The sequence below is a fragment of the Indicator indicator genome, chromosome 3, assembly GCF_027791375.1.
Source record: "Indicator indicator isolate 239-I01 chromosome 3, UM_Iind_1.1, whole genome shotgun sequence".
Taxonomy (NCBI): domain Eukaryota; kingdom Metazoa; phylum Chordata; class Aves; order Piciformes; family Indicatoridae; genus Indicator; species Indicator indicator.
The window spans coordinates 6,992,323-7,010,485 of NC_072012.1; the positions used below are offsets into that span (position 1 = coordinate 6,992,323).

At 43.5% G+C, this 18,163-nt stretch overlaps 1 protein-coding gene across 2 annotated transcripts; it reads left to right on the forward strand.

Moving 5' to 3' along the window:
• Window positions 1-416: 416 nt before the first annotated feature.
• On the forward strand, window positions 417-5,368 carry MED21 (mediator complex subunit 21). Of its 2 annotated transcripts, XM_054399650.1 has the most exons (4): window positions 417-458; window positions 778-892; window positions 2,006-2,106; window positions 4,984-5,368. In XM_054399650.1, exons 1-4 carry the CDS (start codon window positions 417-419, stop codon window positions 5,158-5,160), a joined length of 435 nt encoding a protein of 144 aa, XP_054255625.1. In that variant the 3' UTR covers window positions 5,161-5,368. The 2 variants fall into 2 exon arrangements, with proteins under 2 accessions (XP_054255625.1, XP_054255626.1); XM_054399651.1 differs by lacking the exon at window positions 4,984-5,368 and having other exon boundaries at window positions 2,008-2,096.
• The last annotated feature ends 12,795 nt before the right edge of the window (window positions 5,369-18,163 follow it).

Sequence of the window (18,163 nt, forward strand, 5' to 3'; positions counted from 1 at the left end):
TGAAATCCCAATTCCTCCAGAGGAACCCCCTGGCAATGCCGTTCCCTCCTCAGTCACAGTCTCCCCTCTGGCACAGCCCATAGCACTCCGTGGGCCAAGCTCGCCTCTGCCACAGCACCACGTTACTCAAACCAGGGCCTGCCTGACCCCAGCGAAGCCGTTCGACAGCTGTCAATCCCAGGCAAGAGAGCAAAATTTGTCAGCGGATTCCTGGCGCTTTGAAACAGCGGAGTCCTCTCTGCAGCCACTCCGGCCCCACCGCCTGACCGAAGGTGGCACCGGGCCTCCGCCGAGCCAGCAGGGAGCGCGCCAGGCCCACCTTCACCACACCGGGAAGAAGCCCTCACCATGCCCCCGACACTCCAATATCCAGGCGCCCTATTGGCTGCGGGCTCGGTCAGGTGGGCGGTGGCATCATGGCGGATCGTTTAACGCAGCTGCAGGATGCCGTGAACTCGGTGAGGTGGGCTTTGCCCTTTTCTCTTTCTCAAAATCCCGTCGTTTGTCTTACTGGCGGGGAACGCTGCCTGGTGCTGTGTTACGTCCTTTTCTGCCCCGCGGCTTCTGCCGCCACGCCCAGGCCCGGTGTTGGCCGTTCTGTGTGTAATGGTGTGCGATCCCTTTTCCCGTCCTCGCGGGCTTCTACTCGCTTCTCCCAGTACTGGCAGACCCCCAACAAGAGGTGCGGAGATGTACTCGCACCTACACGCCGGGTTGGAGGTGAGCTGCTGCGTGGGATTTGATGGGGGAATAAACTAACGGCCTCCACTTTTGCAGCTCGCAGATCAGTTCTGTAACGCCATTGGAGTGTTGCAACAGTGTGGCCCCCCAGCCTCTTTCAGCAACATTCAGACAGCAATAAACAAAGATCAGCCTGCAAATCCAACGGAAGGCAAGTTTATCTTTCTGCATTTCCTAAAACGATGTGAACATGTTCTGACATAGTACACTTTTATAATACAAAGTTGGTACTCTGCAGCATTATGGAATCATGGAATGGTTTTGGTTGGAAAAGATCAGTCCAATTACTGTCTAACTCTACCAAGTCTGGTCCTAAAGCAGGTCCCTCAGTACCACATCTCTGCCTCTCTTAAATGTTTCCAGGGATGGGGATTTAACCACCACCATGGTGACCTCATTCCAGTCTTTGAGAACCCATTCAGGGATTTTTTTTTTTTTTTTTTAAATATCCAATCTGAACCTCCTCTGGTACAATTTGAGGCCATTTTATCTCATCCTATCGTTTGTTACTAAGGAGGAGAGACCAACATCCACCTAGCTCCAACCTCCTTTCAGGTAGCTGTGGAGTGCAAGAAAGTCTCCCTTCAGCCTTTTTTTCTCCACACTAAACAACTGCCGTTCCCTCAGCAGACCTACAGACAGTAGAGTCTGTTCTCCAGACTCCACACCAGCTTAGTTGCATTTCTCTGGATCTGCTCCTCCACCACCTCAGTGTCTTGTAGTGAGGGTCCTAAAGCTGAACCCAGTACTCAGTGTGTGGCCTCGACAGTTGCAAGTCCATAGGGACAATCTCTTTCCTCATCCTGCTTGTCACACTATTCCCAATACTTCCAATCCTTTATGATTTCTCAGGGGCAATTGCAATTTTTTTTTCCTGTGGCTGAATAGGAGTTAATTTAATTAAAAAATTATGATCTGTTACTTTTCATGATTTAAATAATCCATCTGTTTGAGTTATCTTTACATTGTAGTGTTCTCTTTTTTACTATAGTGGTAGATTTCAAGGCAAGGATCGAAAAGTTAAATGAATTTTCTAGTTACTTACCAATACTTCATGCAGTGACTAGGACTCTTGTGTTAAGTCTTGGTAAAATGGAATCAAACTACTTTCATTTTCTGATATGGTTGAGTTCCTATCAGCTGTTGGTTTCTTCACACAGAATTTTTAATACCTGCATGCTTCAAGTATGTTGAATTTTCTGTGCTGTATGTGAAGAATCATGCTGATTTCTCATGATGTAGCCTGACTTTCCTTTTTTTAAAGAGTATGCCCAGCTGTTTGCAGCACTGATTGCCCGAACTGCAAAAGATATCGATGTTCTGATCGATTCCCTGCCTAGTGAAGAATCCACAGCAGCTTTGCAGGTAAGAGTTTTCTTAATTGAAAGGTCAAAACATAAGGCAAACATCTCCTTTTTTGAAAGCACTTGTTTTTACTCTCTTGGCCATGTAATCTTGAAAAATTAATATAAGCCTGACTTTTTTTCATGAGCCTTGGAAATGTTGACCTTGCATCTAGTTCTAAATAAGATTATACACAGTGAGACTATTTTAAACTTAGCTTACTGGGAACTGCTGTCCCTGTTATTTTCCACAGTTGTTCAGATTATAAACATTAATGTACTATATTAATAATATGTAAAGGGTGAGCGCCATGAGGATAGAGTCAGGCTCTTAGTGATGCCAAATGACAGGACAAGGGGCAGTGAGTGGAAGTTGAGGCATTGGAAGTTCCACGTTAACATGAGGAAAAAAATTTTCACTTTGAGAGTGATGGAACACTGGAACAGCCTGCCCAGGGTGGGTTGTGGAGCCTCCTTCTCTAGAGATATTCAAAACCCACCTGGATGTGTTCCTGTGTGATCTGCTCTAGGTGATCCTCCTCTGGCAGAGGGGCTGGACTGAATGATGTTTCGAGGTCCCTTCCAACCACTAACATTCTGTGATTCTGTGAAATTTGGAGACGTTGTTAGTAGCAATAATTGCTGAGCATAGTAATGGGGCCTGTTAACATCAGCATTTTTTTATGTCACTATGTATTTAATAGCTGGACAGCTCTTTTTTGTTTTTTTTTTTCTTCAGACAAGCTGCAGGCTTATTTTGTGACTGAGCAGGGCCTGATCACAATGCCAGCTGATGCAGGGAAAGCAGACTGCTCCAGATAGTTATTTATCCAGTAGGAACATGTTTTTCTTGGAGGTGATGCTCGGTTGCTTGGTCTGTTAACGCAGAGTTTTGTTTCACAAGAATTTCAGACCTTTTTCATTTGATGTAGTTTTGAGCTTGAATTCCATTACTAATCTTGATTTTTATTTTCTGTCGTTTAATTTGGTGCAATATTGAAGATAAATATTCTGACATTCTTTAAAAAAAATGTTTGAAGGTGCTAGAAACGCTCTAAAATAGGCAGTATAGGTTTTGTTGGCTAATAGAGATGTACTTAAGCCAATCTATGTTTTGGGTTTGTGGTTTGAGGGTTTTTTTTGGGGTGTGGTTTGTTTTTTTGGGAGGTCCTTTGCTTTTTTGTTGTTGCATTTTGGGTTTTGTTTTGTTTGGATTTGGTTGTTTTGTGGGGTTTTGGTTTGGGTTGGGTTTTTTGGTTGGTTTTTTTTTTTCTTTTTATACTAAGGTTGTCTTGGTATTTGTTTCAAATCTCAGGATTGTTTTAAACAATAAAAGGAACTAATGCCCAACACAATTTGCTTGTCCTTTTTGAGTTCTCTTGCAGTGAAATTGGCCGTGCATATTCTGCTCCAATCTGTGGCTTACCTGCAGTTAACTATATAACAGCTGAGCTGGATTCTAAATTTCGCACTTAAGTTTTATCTTCTTCTTTCTCTAGCCATTCCTCCAAGGTCCTTAAAGCCTTCAGTGTTGCAGAACAGGAGGTGAATTATGTTGATAGAATTTGCCAGTTAGGTTAAGAATGATTTCTTAAGGACCTGTAAAACTGCTTTAGAAAAATACCAATATGAAACTATTTTCTTTTGCCTTTTCTGTTATCCACTTAAAACAACTTTGGGTGCTTTTAAATTTGGAATGTTAGAATGTTGCATTTCACAAAATGTTTCATTTTGTGTAACTTAAAAGCAGTTTGTAACAAAATATTTCGGGGGGGGGAGGGGGAAGGTTAATTAGTACAGTTTTATCTGAAATACGTGATTTAATAGAGAAGTTTAAGTTACAGTGCTTGCTAAGCATCTTTCAGTAAGCCTTAATATGAAAGAAGCTAACCTCTCTATTTTATAAAATCATGGAGTTGTGTCCATCAGGGGTAAAAGCCTGTCTCAGAGCCCAGGACTCTTGCTGGAACTATTTGGCAGAATAAACATTTGCCTCCACTTTTTGGAGGTCAGTAAGGACTTATTCTAACATAGCTCAGAAAGTTAATCAAATAATTTAATTGTTCAAAGTGACAGAACAGATTCAGCATTGCTAGTGATAAATGCACTAACTGCAAGATGATCTCAGGTAACACTTGACAAAGTCAGAGATGCAATAGCCCTAATAGAAATGTAACAAAAGTTAAGCCATATGTTGAAGGTGCAGTTCTCACCAAGAAAGGTGTCCCTATCTTGGAGTGGAGAAAAAGGATGATAGCCCATTGACCATCCTTCTCTCTGTCCTATCCAGTCTCAGCTGCTGCTGCAGCTGGTGGTGATGCTGGCTGATGCTGCACCCCCACCCGGCTTGCTGACCTTGGTACCAGTGCTAGCGGCGTGCACGCTCCACAGTGCCACAGGCAGCATCCCAGAGATGTCCCTCTTGTGGGTTTTATGCCCCAGCCTTGATTATCCCTGCCTTCTAGGTGATGTTTAGTATGGTTTGGAAGGAAAGTTGAGTAACGTAGTCGGATATGTTAAGCATGTACTTGATTTTCCTCATTAGCATAGTGAAGGGTGTCATCTTTAAAATTACAGTAAATTAAGCAGAAGTCTTCACTCGGGTGCTAAACCATGTCCCTCAGCACCACATCTTTGCATTTTTAACGCATATACAGGTATGGGGATTCAACCACCAACCTGGGCAGCCTGTTCCAGTCTTTGAGAACCCTTTGTTTTCTCCATGTGGTTGTGTGCTGTTTTAGGCTACAACTCATAACAAGATGTTTCTAATTCTGAGGCTAAAGAGAATCTTTCTCTTTTCTAGGGAGCGCTCCCTGTTTTATCACCATCCTCTAGCAGCTAGGTCAATTTTGTATTCCATTTGAAGATCCTTACCTTTCTCCCTTTTATTTTACAGGCTGCTAGCCTGCATCGATTGGAAGAAGAAAATCATGAAGCAGCTGCCCGCCTGGAAGAGGTAGTTTATCGTGGGGATATGCTGCTGGAGAAGATCCAGAGTGCCCTGGCAGACATCGCCCAGTCGCAACTGAAGACACGAAGTGGCTCTCACAGCCAGCCCCTGCCAGATTCATAGCACCAGGTGGCAGAGCAGCCCCACAAAGCCCAACTGCCACTTGGTATGGGGGGACACACAGCTCTGAGTCCAGCCTGGCTCCTGTGGGGCTCTCGAGTGCTCTGGTTGCTGTTAACATCTTTTAGCAAACCTCAAACTGCAGGTTTTGTGTGAGGAACACTTCTGTTGTAGAATTGGTGGTACTGGTCTAGAACTACATGTATTTATGTATGCTGCATTGACTTAAAATACTAATTTCTGAGTTTTCTGTTCATAACTATGTCTGAGTTCAGTCTGGTTTGTTGCCTTGATTATACAAACTGTAGTCCCTAAAGGGAATTCAGAAGGAAAATATTAATCACAGAATGGTAGGGTTTGGAAGGGGCCTCTGAAGATCATCTAATTAAACCCCCTGCTACAGCAGGGTCACTGGAGTAAATCCAGGTGGATTTGGAATGCCTCCAGAGATAGAGACTCCACAACTTCTCTGCACAGTCTGTTCCAGTGCTCTGCCACTCTCAAAGGGAAGATTTCTTTTTCTTCAGGCTTATATGGAACTCTGTGTTCCAGTTTGTGTCCATTGCCCATTGTTGCTGGACTCCACTGAGAAGAGCCTGGCTTCTCTTCCTGACACTCACCGTTTAGGTATTTGTAAGCATTAATGAGATCCCCCCTCAGTCTCCTCCAGGCTAAACCACCCCAACTCTCTCAGCCTTTCCTCATAAAATAGATTTTTCCAGTCCCACTCAGCATCTTAGTAGCTCTCCACTGGACTTTCTCTACTAGTTTCTTGTCCTTGAACTGGGGAGCCAAGAACCCAGTGCAGAATTCCATATGAACTTGAGAGTATGGTAAAAAGGAGGCTGATTGGAGATCTTGCTCTCTACAACTCCTCAAAAGGAAGTGGTAGTGAGGTGGGTGTTGGTGTTTTCTCCCTAGTAACAACAGGATGAGAGGAAAAGGCCTTGGTGCACTAAGGGAGGTTTAGATTGGATACTAGAAGAAACATTTTCCCTGAAAGGGTTCTCAAAGACTGGAATAGGGTTTCCAAGAAGGTGGTTGAATCCCTGTCCCTGGAGGTGTCTAAAATAGAGGCAGAGATGTGGTGTGAAGGACATGGTTTTGGACCAGACTTGGTAGAGTTTGAGGATGGTTGGACTCAGGTGGTATTCATCTTCAGTAGCAATAGAGTTCTTATAACTTCCTCGCTTAACCAGGGAGAATCAATGCCTTACCCGTGTCTAGTGTAGTGAGTGTTGCCAAGTTTAACAGAGATGTAGTTTGGGGTGCAGTTAAAACCAAGTGATACAATAAGCAAGAGAGCCAAAATTGCTCATTTTTCTTGAGACCTTATGTAGTGTTTTGGTGAGTGAGTAGTACTGCAAGATGCACAGCCCCTCTAGTTCTTGTATTTTGTTTTGCTGGACTAGCAGTTGTAAGGCTTTACCTGTTCTTTTACAGTCTGCAGCTCCTCTATGAGGTGCTCTGACTCAAAGGAAAAACACTGATTTGCTACAGCTATCTAATGTACAAAGCATCAGATTGGGGTTTGGACATGGTAGTTCCTTTCTCCTCTTAGATATGCTGATTTGTCCCACCCCTGCTGTTGAGGTTTAAAAATCTTTGTTTGCAAACCATTGTGTAATGGTAGTGATCTCATTAGGGGGCTATTCACGCAAGATTTGTAGGGCATGCAGGATTACTGGGTCTGTACCATTTAGCACTCCACTTTCAGTAAAAAAAAAAAAAATAGGGAAAGGGGAAGCAAATGCCTCTGGAAAAAGGTGTTTTATCTTCTTTGAGGAGTCTTGACTGCCTCCAAACTTTCAGTGTTGGGGTAAGCAATCTGATAAAACAGCTGCTAACAAGCATATCAAGCCACACATGAGAGAGCAGTAAAAGGAAACTTTGGTTGAAACAGAAGAATAAATGGAGATAAAGCATCATGGGAGGAAAGGGATTGAGCAAGATATAAAGCAGTTCTGCATGTTATGGTAGACAGGGAGTGCTGCTCTGTTACAAATTGTGCTTTGTAGAAAGCACAGAGCATAATCCATTGAAAAACATTCTCAACCACTTCAAATGAGCAGGAGCTTCTCATGCTGGGAACACATACAGCCCACTGTCAAAGATGTTGGAATCAGTTTAGTAAATACAAGCAACTGATCAAAGCCTGATGTTCTTTACTACAAACAACCAGGCTTGGAGGAAAAGAACACCTCGCAGCAGCTGGTCTTATTTTCAGATACAAGAATGCAGCTACACTTGTTTTTAAAGATGATGGTTTTTAAAGATGATGAAAAAGTGCATTGACAATGATTTCAGCTTCCTGTCTCTGTGGAGTTAATCCTGGCTTCTTAATGCAGATGGTCTTTGGAGAGCTGGAAACTTAAGCTTTGTGTGTAGCATGAGCAGGGTCTTGGCCATCCCTGCAGAACTGATACTGAAAGACTTTGGGACTTTGCAACATAAAGGCCAGAGACTGCCTGGCTGGGGAGCAGCAATGCTCAAAAGGATCTAGGAGTCTTGGCAGACAGCAAGCAGAACGTGAGCCAGCAGCTGGCCCTGGCAATAAAATCTGGCCAACAGCATTCTGGGTTGCATCAGTGGGAGTGCAGCCAGCAGATCGAGGAAAGTGATTACTTGTCTCTGCTCTACACTTAGTAGACTGCATCTATTGGGCCCCTCCGATATTGGAATGATGTGGATAAACTACAAGTTCAGCAGATGCTACCACAAGGGCATAAACTGGAGCACCTCTTCCCTGAGAAGAGGCTGAGCAAGCTAGGCTGGTAGAAGAGACGGCTTTTGGAGATGTAACCTGCTCATACTTACAGGAAAGTTATGGACAAGACAGGACCAGCCTCTTCATGGTGGTGCAAGGCAGAAGAATGACAGATGGTAGACACAAATTGAAACAACAGAGGTCCATACTGGTCACAAGGAAAAGGCTTTTCAACATTAGGACAATTAAGTTTTGGAACATAGTCCTCAGAGATGTTGGAAATCCCAGAGGTTTCTCAAGGCTTGATAAAACTCTGAGCAACTTCATCTGACCTCACAGCTGACCCAGTTTTGCACAGGAGGTTGAGTTGGACACCTGAGGTCCCTCCTGGCCTGAATGGTACTATGGATACTAGGCATGTTAGCTGTTTCAGAAAGAACCAAGAAAATATTAAGGAATGTCAATGTCCCGTTTCTAGAAAGGCACATCTGAAGGACAAGAAAACTTGAAGTATCTGGTATCAGCCTCATTCTTATTGATGAGAATTTCGTGATACAGATCTCTACACTGGAAGCCCATCAAGTTGACCTTATGTGTGGTGTGAAATTCCATGCTGTAGTGAACCAAGTTTCCAACAGGTGCCCATGGAGAGCCTGATATGCAAAATCCACATCCTACACTTAGAGAAAATTAATCTGTCAGATGATGCTGACTTGCTGTTAGACAAAGCCACACTCCTTTAAAGAAAGAAATTTTAGCTTTGCTTTATAGAGCATGTTATGCAGTCTTATGTAAGAAATAATGAAAGCCCTATTTTCAGGCACCAAACCTGAGACTAGTACAAAAGTTTTATTCTACTTTTTCTTTCAGATCTATGGAAGGAAGTTTAAATTACTTTTATTGACTTAAGAACTAATTGTTGATTGACTGACAGGCCCTTTTTACCTCTAACCCATAGGACTATGTTCTAGAAACAAAGGGCACACAAAGCAAAGTTTGCAAATGAGGTGGGGTTTTTTCATAGAATCATAGAATCAGTCAGGGTTGGAACGGACCACAAGGATCATCTAGTTCCAACCCCCCTGCCATGGGCAGGGACAACCCTTAAACACCTCCAGGGATGGGGCCTCAACCACCTCCCTGGACAACCCTTCCAGGCTCTCACCACTCTCATGGTGAAGAACTTCTTCCTCAAGTCCAGCCTGAATCTCCCCACTTCCAGCTTTATTCCATTCCCCCTAGTCCTGTCACTTCCTGATATCCTAAAAAGTCCCTCCCCAGCTTTCTTGTAGGCCCCCTTCAGATACTGGAAGGCCACAAGAAGGTCACCTCAGAGCCTTCTCTTCTCCAGACTGAACAGCTCCAACTCGTCTCAGTCTGTCCTCATAGGAGAGGTGCTCCAGCCCTCTGATCATCCTGGTGGCCCTTCTCTGGATATGTTCCAGCATGTCCATATCATGCTTCGCTTATGTCAGCCATCCTGTTTTGTGTGCATGCCATGAGCAGCATCCACGGTGGAAATGATCTTCAGGAAGTATTTTTTCTGCTTTTCACAATCATTCCACGCTGTTTGTGTATGCTTTCATGCAGATTTTACGTTTGCTTTTGTTTCTTGGAAAGCATCCTAGGAAGACTTGCTTGTTAATGGTAGCTGAACAAGCAGACCAAGAATTTTGTATTCTTGCTGCTGCTGTACTTAACCAGCACGTTCAGCTGCTCTGAGCACAAAAGCGCTGTCTATTGTAAAACTGTTTAGATCATCACCATGCTTCTTCCGAATTTCTGTTTATAGCTAACACTCAGGTAACATGACAGTACCAACAGATCTTCCCCTGACTATCTTAACTTGGTATTTACATACTATAAATATTACCAGGTTCCTGGATTTAGCCTCATTAGCCTTATATGCTTCGATGAAGGTCTAAATGAATTAATGTTGTGAAGTGGAAATTTGTAGCAGAGTGGGGATGGTGCAGTTTGGCTGCACAGTTTACACTGGATATTAGAAGAAACTTCTTCACTGAAAGGGTTCTCAAACACTGGAATAGACTCCCCAGGGAGGTGGTTGAATCTTTATCCATCATTGGAGGCCTTTAAAAGAGGCATAGATGGGGTGGTGAGACACATGTTTTAGCACCAAATTTGGTAGAGTTAGATAGTGGTTGGACTCAATGAACTTAAAGGTGTTTTCCAAATGAAGCAATTCCACAATTCTCTTTCCATCCACCCAGGTGCTTTGCTGCTCGGCACAGTGGTTTGTTGGTGCAGTCTGAGCCAAGAAGCAAGGCTGCCCTCTCAGCAGTCTGAGCCTCATGTGTCAGGTGGGAATGGAGGCAAGCAATGTATTGTCATTGCTAACAAACTTTTTGCAACGTACATATCTTCCCCATCCATCCCTGAAGGCATATGAAAGAAGCAGAGATGTGGTGCTGAAGGACATGGTTTAGCACCAGACTTGGTAAAGTTAGAGTATAGTTGTTGAACTGGATGATTTTAAAGGTCTTTTACAATCAAAATGATTTTATGATTCTATTCTATACTTCATTCTCTGGCTGTGGAAAAGCAATTTGCTATAGGTTAACTTTCCACAAATGCTAAAGAAAAATGTTAATTGTTTCCCAAGGTATGATCCCAGGGAGAGAAGCCATATTCATGAAAAAGACAACAGTTTTGAAGCTGAGAGCTCAAAAAGAAGAGGGCTCTTGCACTGAACAGAACAAGGGCTCTTGCATTAAGCAGAAAAAGAGCTCTTGCACTGAACAGAACAACGGCTCTTCTGTTAACAGATGGCCTGCCATTTTATTTTGAATGCTCACATGCACAAACACTCAACATAAGCAAGTATTAACTTGGAAAATTGGGCAGTTTTGAAATTCTGCAGTCAGATAAACCTCTTTGCGTGTGCCAGTGAGCACTGTATGTGTTTAATGAACCTGGGACTGATAGGAGCTTTGGCAATGGAGGTTTTCACTTGATGGTGTTGTAAAAATTGCAATAAGCTTTCTCTTGCATGGTGACGGAGCAGTAATGATTTATCCAACTTCTGCTGTAAAAAAGCCAGCAGAATTGTCCAGCTGTTGTCCAATGGCATTTGAAGGAGAGGCTCTCTGGAGGCCCCTTCCAACCCTTACCATTCTGTGATTCTGTGATGATACACAACTGGGAGGGGTGGCTGACGCACCGTCAGGCTGTGCTGCCGTACAGTGAGATCTGGACAGGCTGCAGAGTTGGGCAGAGGGGAAGCTCTTGAGATTGAACAAGGGCAAGTGTAGAGTCCTGCACCTGGGAAGGAATAGCCACCTGCACCAGTACAGGTTAGGAGTTGACCTGCTGGACAGCAGCTCTGTGGAGAATGACCTAGGAGTGCTGGTGGATGAGTTCACCATGAATCAACAGTGTGCTCTTGCAGCTACAAAGGCCAATGTTCTCCTCAGGTTTATTGAGGAGAGTGTGGCCAGCAGGTCAAGGGAGATTCTCCTCCCCCTCTATTCTGTTCTCGTGAGGTGACATCTGGAATACTGTGTCCGGTTCACGAGAGAGAGTGAAGTACTGGAGAGAGTCCAACAGAGGCTACAAAGGTAACTGGGGGACTGGAACGTCTCTCTTACGAGGAAAGACTGAGACACTGGGCCTGTTTGGCCTGGAAAAGAGAAGACTAAGAGGGAATCTCATCAGTACTAATCTAAAGGATGGATACCAAGAGGATGGAGTCAGACTCTTTTCAGTGGTGTCCAGTGACAGAACAAAGGACAACAGGCACAAACTGGAATGCAGGCAATTTCACCTTAACATAAGGAAAAACTTTCCTTTGAAGGTGATGACAAGAGCACTGGAACAGGCTGCCCAGACAGATTGTGGAGTCTCCTTCTCTGGAGATTTTCAAAACCCGCCTGGACGCATTCCTGTGCAACCAGCTCCAGATGAACCTGCTTTAGCAGAGAGGTTGAACTAGATAATTCCCAGAGGTTCCTTCCAACCTCCACCATTCTGTGATTCTGTGAAGCAGATCCTTTATTTCAGTGGGACTAGGTATGTGTGTATAAAGCGACCTCCCCTACTGCCCAGGGTTGGCTCAAGATACCAGGTCATGACATATTTCTTACTTCTTATGGTGAGGAAGTGGATTATTTCTTAGGATTGTCCAAGCACTTAACCTAAGAAATTTCTTACTATTTCTAACCCTCCATATACCTACACTGAGGAGAGAAGGGTGTCAAAACTGATTGCAAGGAGACACGTGGTTGTGACCATGCTAGGTTGTCCCAAGGGGCTGGATTCCTTTCTTTCATAATCTTCAGGTCAGTCCTTTGAGAGCACATCTACAGGTCTTTTAGTCTAGAAGTACAGCATTTTGGAGTGAAAAAAGACTACAGTACAGACTGTATTTAAACTGTAGTCACCCTTGCTTTTAGTTTTTAGGGGATACTACTATGTAAAACATTCTTGAGCTAAGTTTTTCTCTCAAAAATGTTCTACATCACCTGGAAGCACATAAATTGTCATCAATCCAGAAAGACAGATTGAGAACATATAGATCCAGTTTATACTCTAGTATGAGTCAATATATCCCAAGGGAGAAGGAAATACATAGCTTCCAGTCCTTGAACAAATGAATACACTGAGTAAAAGTGCACCATCAAGAAAAGGGATGCAAAGCTTCACCACTCCAGAACAATCTGTAGCCCTAAAGTAAGGGCTTTGTACTGTAAGGTAAGTAGCCAAAGTTCAAATCTCAAATCCTCTCATTTAAAATGGATTTAATATAATACATAGGAAACTTTGGGGCTAGACAGGGACAAGGAAAGGATTGCTGTGTGGGATGGAGATGACAGCAAAAGAGTAGTGTGGCAGCAAGATAATGGGGATGTAGTAGTCCCTTACTGATAATCAAACACTTGAATTACCCATTTAGCTGAATTGTGTGTCCCAACAAGTGAAATATCTGGTTAGTGTCTTTCAACAGGAAACACATTCATTCTGGAATAAAGGGACAGAGGATTGTTCTCCATAGCTCAGATGAAACAGCCAAGTATAGCTGTGACTCCCTCTGTCTGCTATTTACTTTGCCATCCTTTCACTTGCTTTTTCTCTGAAATGAGGTTTTCGTACAAGAGACTGTCCTGTCAACTGGATCTCATGATTCTCTGGCAAGAAATGAATGTAAATAAATATTAAGTAACTGGACAGGCAATGATGAAATAAATATCATAGGTCCTATACAGATACTGAGTTTGTATTTGACAGATGTATATTGTTTACCTGTAGAAAAAAGGCATGCTGCGGTATTACTTTATTTTCATAATTTGTAAGTTGATACAGTTTTTGAAGTAGTTTGTAGAAAGAGATTTCCCTTATGTCCTTCATTACAGGGGCTTTAAGTAGATCTACCCAATGAAGCATGTTACTACTTCTTTTCATGCCAGCCACAAGATGAAATGATGTCAACTTTGGACAGAACTGCCACTCTGCTCTGGTGAGACCTCATCTGGGGTACTGTGTCCAGCTCTGGGGCCCTCAACACAGGACAGATGTGGAGTGGATGGGGAGGGGCCAGAGAAGTGCCAAAAAAATGATCACAGGACTAGAGTACCTCTCCTGTGAAGACAGGCTGAGAGAGCTGGGGCTGTTCAGACTGGAGAAGAGAAGGTTCTGGGGAGACCTTATAGCAGCCTTCCAGTACCTGAAGGGGGTCTACAAGAAAGCTGGGGAGGAACTGTTTACAAGGTCTTGTAGCACTAAGACTGGGAGCAATGGTTTTAAACTAGAGAAGGATAGATTTGGGTTGGACATTAGGAAGAAGTTCTTGACTGTGAGGGTGGTTTAACACTGAAACAGGTTCCTGAGGGAGGTGGTGGAGGCCCCATACCTGAAGGCATTCAAGGTTACGTTTGATGGGGCTCTGAGCAACCTGATCCAGCTGGGGATGTCCCTGCTTAATGCAGCAGGGTTTGGACTAGATGATCTCTAGAAGTCCCTTTCAACCCAGTGCATTCTATGATTCTGTGATTGTATGAACTGGCCTTTGTTATCAGGGAGGTTAGCAAATGGATATGTCACAATGAAGGATGGCACAAGTCAGTCTAGCAACGTATCGGCCAAGTCCCCCGGGCAGACAGTGTCCACCACCCACCAGCTGTCCCTGCAGTGTGACAGGATAAAAGGACCCAGGGAAGCACTACTCTAATCCAACAGAAGTTTAATGAGGCAGGTGAGTCCCTTTGCCACTGAGGATAGATGCTTAAGGATGTCAAAGCAGCAGTGTTACTTTGGACATTCGATTACAGCATGAAACCTGTGATTTTAAAGAGTTTCCTGTCTGATGCTGTTAGTGAGGTGCTGCCAGCTTGCAGGTGGCACAATAACATTCCAAAACTAGTGAAACCATTTAATTGGGGTTTTTAAAGTTGCATGCCTTATTATTGCAAATTATTCATATATACAATAAATAAACCTTATTAAATAGGAACAGCCTGGGTGATTGGAAGGCTGAGAGAACCAGGATATTGTCAACACCATGCTTTAAGTGCTCTTTGTATTAGTGCCTCTGTCACTGTTACAGCTTTCAGAAAACTGGCTCAGTAACTGTCTCTGAAGGAAGAAAAAGCAGTCTAGCTGACTCACAGGTGTCTGGAAAGGCCCAAATACTTGTCTCATTGCATGTTTCATCACAGTATTTTCAAGAAATTATTGCAGAAAGATGTCAGCCAAGGAAAATGTCATCCCGCAAGAACTGTCCACAAGTTTGCCTTTAGTAAGAAAGTTGAATAGTTCAGTCTGTGTTTACAGTGAAGCTGACCAGATATTCCTCACTAATCACAACATTTTCATTAATGTCTTTTTGGAGAGGCAGTTGCTCAGGTTTTGCAGATATACACCCTTCCCAAGGCTGATATGTTTACTTATGCAAAGGCTTGTAGATACCTACATTGGCATAGCAATGTTAAGAACTGCTTCAGGTGCTGAGGAGGGAGATGAATAATAACATTTGAAAAGCTTCAGGGAGTTCTCAGATTCACTCCACAGGCACAGACATTCCAATAAGATACAGTTCTTCTTGTCTTTCTCAATGGTAGGCTGGCTTGACCTAAATATGTAACAGAGTTTAATCAGGAAGCCACTAGAAACAGCTAGCTAGATTTGGCAGCTGATTAAAATAAATGAAGGGCAGATAATAGAAAAAAAATAAAAGAAAAAAAAGTGACAACATTGTGTGCAGTGTTTTGTTATTGAGTACTAGGGTCACCATATCACCCTTTAAAAACTTCTCTCCTCCTAAGGCTTACTGCATGCCACCTAAGAACCAGGGTGGGTGTCTATATGGAGGAGAATCTGGTACCCTCTACTTCTGGTCAGGGAATTATGTGCTTGTCCAACACCTCCTGGGGCTATATTTGGATGATTAAGGCTATTTACAGGCTCATGAGAAATACAGGTTCAAATATTTCAAAATGATCTCCCACTATTCTGAAAAAGAAATTTATTATTCTAAACCACGGTATGTAATTACAGCAAAATTACTCTGAGTGTCAGATGTCAGATAAAGGGAGGTGAAGAACTCACCTGTAAATGGCATATATAATAAAATACTGCAGATGTCACACAATTGCTTGTAAACCTACTCTTTCTGTACCTTGTCTTAGCAAGCCATCATCCTTTCTACCTTTAAAGTGAGTTTAGACTAATGCAGCTGGATTCACCACCTTGAGCTCTTGGCAGAGAGATCCATAAATGATCCCACTCGACCTGACCTTTCCTGCAGCTACTCTGCAAAGCTTTTCTCTACAATCCGTATTTGCTTGGCCTCAATGTATTTCTACCAGTTTGTGGGTGTCTGACTGGTGCTGTCTGTGTCTGCCAATCTCTAGTGACACCCTCACCCTCGTCACCTCCTTCAAAGGCTCTCTGGCCTTTGTCCTCCCATCCTACTGCCCTCACAGATGGCTCTGCTGCTCAAAGCCTCTTCATGCTGCTGCATAAGCACACCTTTCTCCAGAAAAAAATATGAGCTGCTGTCTGATGAAAGAGAATCTGTAATCAGGAGCTTCTAGAGGAGATCAGAAACACGTTAGCCATGGGCTTTATCACCCTATTGAGAAGGTTTGGGGAAGGAGATTCTATGCCTAAGGGATATGGAGAAAGAAAATAGTTTTGATCTTCATCACTCTTCCCACACCTTTCCTCTTCCTCCCCACCAAACCACCTTCCCTCCTTCCCCCCCACCCCCCATAAGTACTTATTTTTGCTTGTGAAGGTCCAAGTTGATGTGAGTTCATAGTTCCCGCTCAGACAGGATATATGCTGTCTGCACAGTGGGTTATGGGGTAACAGTGATTTAAAACTGCTTTAAAACATGCGTGTGAAGCTTTTCCCCCCACTGAGATTTTAAGCACAGTATTTTCCAGGTCTCCTTAAATGGCAGGCAAGGAGTTTGCTGAACTTTGTAAAGTACTGCTGGATTTTTCACAATATAAAACCAAGCCTGCCTTGACCTATTTTGAACTCACTTCTTAACAACACAGAAGGTTTCCAAAACCTTTCAGGAAGCATTTTAAGTACAGTGCATTAGACTCAACCTTCCTTATGGTCCTATGTATCAGCACAACCTGATGGGTTAGTGCAATACCATTTGCTCCAAGTTATGTTTGCTCTGAACTGCCTCTGCTGGGAACCAATGGATCAGCCTTCTCATCATGCTCCCTGTCTGCCCCCAGACTTGCTGGAGAAATTAAGGACCCAGGCAAGGACTAAATCAATTAAATCCAGGCTATAGTCTTCTTTATAGAATGCTAGTGTCAGCTGGTATCAGTTGTTGCCAGCTCCATATTTTTGTCCCATGCCACGTAAGAGTAGATGCAAGCCTACATTTAATGCACCCAACTTTCCTTCAGCATTGACTGAACACCTTCATTACTGTGCTGGAGGGGCAGAGAAAGCCAGAGGAACAGCACTCAGAAATGTAGCTAGTTCCTTGCTCCACTTGAAGATGCTGTGGTGTTGCCACCACTCAGATAAGACCATTGGCCATTTCCATAATCTAGTATTTCTGTACCTGAACAGGAAATAGATAAGTGTGACTCTCCCTGGTCAAGTGCTTTCTAGGTTCTCAAGAGACATCTGGAGCCGCTGTTACAAGAAAGATCTGGATGTGCTGGAAGGTGTCCAGAGAAGGGCCACGAGGATGATCAGAGGGCTGGAGCACCTCTCCTATGAGGACAGGCTGAGAGAGTTAGGATTGTTCCATCTGGAGAGAAGAAGGTTCCAAGGAGACCTTATTGTCGCCTTCCAGTATCTGAAGGGGGTCTACAGGAAAGCTGGTCAGGGACTTTTTAGAATGTTGGGTAGTGATAGGACTGGGGGGAATAGATCCAAGCTAGAGGAGGGTAGATTTAGATCAGATGTTAGGAAGAAGTTCTTCACCATGAGGGTGGTGAGACACTGGAACAGGTTGCCCAGGAAGGTAGTGGAAGCCTCATCCCTGAAGGTTTTTAAGGTCAGGCTGGATGTGGCTCTGGGCAACCTGATGTAGTGGAAAGTGTCCCTGCCCATGGCAGGGAGGTTGGAACTGGATGATCCTTGTGGTCCCTTCCAACCCTGACAATTCTATGATTCTATGATTTCTGTACACAGTAAAGGTCCTTTCCAAGCAGCACACACAGTTATTACTGGATTTGATCCATAAAGCAAAAAGCAAGTCAGGGTTGAAACTTGAAGTAATCATGAAGTAATGAGTTAACTCCTAAGCATCTTTTTCAGCTCTATCCCTAAATATCGAAATATCCTCCTCTAACTCTGTGCATATAAACATGTATAAGGTAGACAGACACCTCATGCCCAACACGTGCAACATTTCTCAATGAACACAAATTTGAAGTTGTATTTAACATTTTCATATTATTCTGTGTGCTACTGAAAGATAACGTCTTAGAAGATGCCAAGGAAATTATAATGATCTCACTGTCCTACCACTGTGTTCTCAAAATTATGACAATTTTCTCTAGATTGTGCCAGCAAAGGACAGAATAGCTGAGAACCACTTGTCACTGATTGTCATTTCATCTCCCTCCCACTCATCCTCTCTGTCTTCTTGGATCCTCCTCTTCCCTTTCGTCTCCTCACAGGATATGAGTAACTGTCACTGAAGTGAAACCGAGTTACTCATTTCCTCCATCAGGGAACTCAGATGCCTAAAGCATACATTCTGCAAAATCACACTAACATTTGCATGCCTGCTCTGGAGGGGCAATGAGCTCTGAGAGAACCACCTTCTAAGGTTTCTAGCACTTCGTGGTGTAAGAGACC